General features: G+C 35.4%; 1 protein-coding gene across 1 annotated transcript; it reads right to left on the bottom strand.

Annotated features, from left to right (window-relative positions):
• Positions 1 to 528: 528 nt before the first annotated feature.
• On the bottom strand, positions 529 to 3,595 carry LOC139904023 (uncharacterized). Its single transcript, XM_071885957.1, has 2 exons — positions 2,911 to 3,595; positions 529 to 1,468 (listed from the first exon to the last, which is right to left on the bottom strand). The coding sequence occupies exons 1-2, from the start codon at positions 3,481 to 3,483 to the stop codon at positions 707 to 709; spliced, it is 1,335 nt and encodes a 444-aa protein (XP_071742058.1). The 5' UTR covers positions 3,484 to 3,595; the 3' UTR covers positions 529 to 706.
• Between the last annotated feature and the right edge of the window lie 448 nt (positions 3,596 to 4,043).

The following is a 4,043-nucleotide window of genomic DNA, read 5'->3' as shown; positions in this document are numbered from 1 at the left end:
TATTAATTATTATTATAAGAGGTTTTTTTTTTTTTTTTTTTTTTTTTTTTACTGTAGGTCATATGAATGTCGAAAGGTGCATAGATGTATTATATTATACTTTTCAATAAACGTCATAAAAAAAGGCCCACTCCTTTTGAGTGATTTAATTTTTACTGATTCCTTATACCTTGTTTATACAATAAAAAATAAAAATGTTAATGACAATTTTTAGTATTGTCATTAATAGATTAAGACAATCAAGAAATACTTGTATTTAAATATGAATAAACCACCTCCTAAATAATAACTACTCCATGTACCACTATTTTTTACATCAAATTCTTAATGACAAGCTTAAGGATTATCATTAGATTTTTCATAAATAAAATACGTAGTAATCAACTGAATAAAGTTGAAACTTGAATGGTGAATTGGAAATCTTTATAAATTGAAATACAAATGCCAACAATTGAAATGGAAATCTTGTGATTGAAATACAAATATACACCAACAACAATTTGTAAATTGAAATGGAAATCCTTATATTTTTTCTTCACAAGAAGACAAAGAAATAGGCTTTTTCATTGAAAATATAATTTGTTACAAGTGCACGCAATACTTAAATACACTCGAGTAAAACTACTACCGAGTACCGAGTACATTGTAACCACATTACAAAGTCACAGTTACATAAGATGTCACACCACTTACAAACACAAATAACCTAAATTTCAATTTCAGCTTGTTTTTTAACAACTGGTACTGATTCGAGAATTTCCTCTATCCGATCCGACAGTCCGATAAATATGAAAGTCATCAACCCTGCACATGCCGCAACAATACTTAACACGATTCGCTTGAGAACTTTCGAGCTGGTTTCTGGACTCACAGCCCACATGGACACCGTATACGTGACCAACATAGAAATCGTAGCCACCCACATTATGCCCATCATAATCCGCAATAGTACAGTACTACGCTTCAATACAGGCAGTCCGCTAATAAGCAACAAAACTATGCTAAGAGTCGAAACAAATCCCAGAGTGTTCGAAATCAAAAAAGTATGGTATAAAGATTCGTGATTTTTAACCATGACAGACTTTCCAGCCGTATGACCGTCTTTTGTGTCTTGCCAAACGCCACTTGGCGGATTAACTCCTACTTGAAAAGCCATTGTTGCTAAAAATGTTGCGATCAACATTAAAGTATTTCGCTTATTCTCCAAATATTTATCCTTCTTCTTCGGCTTTTGTTTTATGTTCTGTTTCTTGTCCATATCATCAAACCAAATTTTGGTTTTGGGGTGTCCAGTAAAGCCTTCTTTATTCTTGTTCTTATCGAGAGCTCCCACATGCATTAGTGATCGTACGATTTGATGATCTTTCATACCATTTGGACCTTGAGATAGCATTTCGATACATGTTTCCCCCTTCTTGTTTACAGCATTCACATCTATTTTTGTATTGAGTACCAAGAAGTCTACAGTCTAGCTAGCACATATTCAAGATACTATTTGTTAGTACAGTAAATAAGTTTTTTAACAGGATCATAAACTTTAAGCAACTAAAGTTCCCCAAGTTTTTATTATTTGGATCTGTTGAAAATAAACTTCAAAAAAGGACCTACTTTATGAACCATTTCAATTTTCAACCTTGTGTCAAAGAAAAGTCAACATTTTGTAACGCGTTAACAATTTATTTGCCAGATCAGCATTTTGAAGTGGTCAAATTACATGAAATTGAAATTTTTGAAAATCGAAGACCTTTTGTATATGAATACACAGTTTTTTTTTTTTTTTTTAAGTAAGCGAGGAAACCCTCCTATGAACGGGCACATTGGCTCTCCCATAGAAGGTAAAACCTCGAGTAATCAAGCCCCCTGAGCGCGAGACCTGGTACCGGGTGAATTGCGCATTATGCGCACCCTCTAGTCACACTCCCTTTTTGAACAATTTGGCATAGTTAGGAATTGAACCCGGGTGGTGTGCTTCATTGGGCAACTCGGCGGCCACTCAGGCAAGTATGCGTGGTTATGAATACAAAGTTGGTGTTGGGAAGTTATCCCACATCGGCCATGGGACAAAACAAATGCATACATATAAGTTTAAGAGGAAGTCCCTCTGTCACCAATTGGTTTTAGAAAAGGATAGACTCTTGGACTTATATGTTAGACATGTTGTTGGGCTATACGATTTATTAATTCTGCCATGGTATCAGAGCTTATGTAAGCGGTTTTACAAAGCGAGTCCGAGTCAGGCCCTCATGTGTGTGCCGCCATCACTACAAAGAGATCGAGTCAGGCCATTATTGTGCTGCCATCTCTACAACCGTTCCACGCCTCGATGTGAGGGGGCGTGTTGGGAAGTTATCCCACATCGGCCATGTGACAAAACAAATGCATATATATATATATATATATATATATATATATATATATATATATATATATATATATATATATATATATATATATATAGTTTAAGTGGAAGTCCCTCTATCACCAATTAGTTTTAGTAAATGATGGACTCTTGGACTTATATGTTAGACATATTGTTGGCTAATTCTATACATGAAACAAGCATAAATTGTTTTTTAACTACCAACTTAATTTGTCTCATTTTTATTGTTCATTATTATTTTTTGGTTGTTTCAAATCTTCCGTAAATAGCTGAGAATAATGAGGTACCTTTTTACCCTTAATATATTCATCTAAAACAACAACAAAAAAACGAGTAAGAAAATGAAAAGATAATAAAAAATATCATAATGACATTTTAAATTGCTTGTTTTTTGTTTGGACACAATTAAATTAGGATGGAGGCCGGGAGCATATGCAAAAACAATACTCAATCTCGCATAAGCAATCTTTAACTATACAAAACGCTTGATATTTTAACGCTAATGAATAATATTTAATTATCTTGCATACCTCGGTTTGTTTGTCAGCCACAGCTAGGTGCAGTATAGTATTGCCATCAATATCTTTACTGTTAACAAACTCATGATCACCTATAGTGTCTATTAACAACTTCAAAACCTCAAGTTGGTTATACTTGACACACAAGTGCAAGATGGTGTCTTGTTGCACCATGGCTCTAGCTGCATGAGGGTGAACTTGCATGAGCTCTTTCACAACTTCGTATCGTCCTCTAATCGCTGCTAGATGAATAGCGTTTCTCCCATCACGATCAAGCGAACTACACGTCATAGGTTTAGCTGATACAAGAGCTCTAACTATTTCCACATGCCCTTTTGCAGCTGCTATATGAAGAGCCAAGCGTTTTTGTGAATCGTACTCCATTGAAAGCTCGGGCTTTCGGATTAGAACCTCCTTGACAAAATCAAGATGGCCAAGTAACGATGCAATGTGAAGTGGCATGTCGTCGTAATGGTTTAGTGTAATTTTATCAAGAATGAGTGGATCTTCTTGAATCAACATTTTTAATGTTGTTACGTTTCCTTCTAGTGATGCATCATAAAGAAGTTTTGCAATTCTCTCCATTTCTCAAAACTTGAAGTAGTTAACTCAAAGTAGTTATTGAATCTTGATGGAAGTTTAGACTAGATTTATGATTATTTTATAGATATATTTACATGATAGGGGAGTTTCTTGTCTACTTCTCGATAGATTATGACTGATACAACCTACTTAGCTACTATTCATATAGAACCTATTAGTGTATGATATATATATCCCGTAACACGTGTCTATTTAACTAGCATTATTAAATATGTGTAAATTGTATAGCTAGTCATAGAATAGGTCAGTAGATACGATCAAAGATATCTGATGGTTAGTTGTTAGTCTCTTCCACTAAAATAGGAGAGCTAAGTAGGATGACAATGGGCCGAAAAAAACCTGTGACCCACGGGTACCTGTGCCCATGACGGGCGGATATTTATAAAAAACATGTACGCGTGGGCACGGGGCGGGTAAAATTTTGTACCCGTTGGCGTGTCGCGGGTATCTAATACCCGTCGCGGGTAAACCCCGACCCATCAATCCGTGATACCCGTTTGAGCTACCCGCGGGTATACCCGTTTACCCGTATACATCTACTT

This window comes from Rutidosis leptorrhynchoides, chromosome 4, assembly GCF_046630445.1.
Source record: "Rutidosis leptorrhynchoides isolate AG116_Rl617_1_P2 chromosome 4, CSIRO_AGI_Rlap_v1, whole genome shotgun sequence".
Lineage (NCBI taxonomy): Eukaryota > Viridiplantae > Streptophyta > Magnoliopsida > Asterales > Asteraceae > Rutidosis > Rutidosis leptorrhynchoides.
This window is presented reverse-complemented; position numbering and strand designations above follow the sequence as displayed.

Excerpts from the sequence above, each read along its gene's own strand:
- LOC139904023 (XM_071885957.1), bottom strand. The coding sequence starts at position 3,483 with ATGGAGAGAATTGCAAAACTTCTTTATGATGCATCACTAGAAGGAAAC. Across the intron at positions 1,469-2,910 it reads TGGCTGACAAACAAACCGAG|ACTGTAGACTTCTTGGTACT; the intron begins GTATGCAAGATA and ends TGTGCTAGCTAG.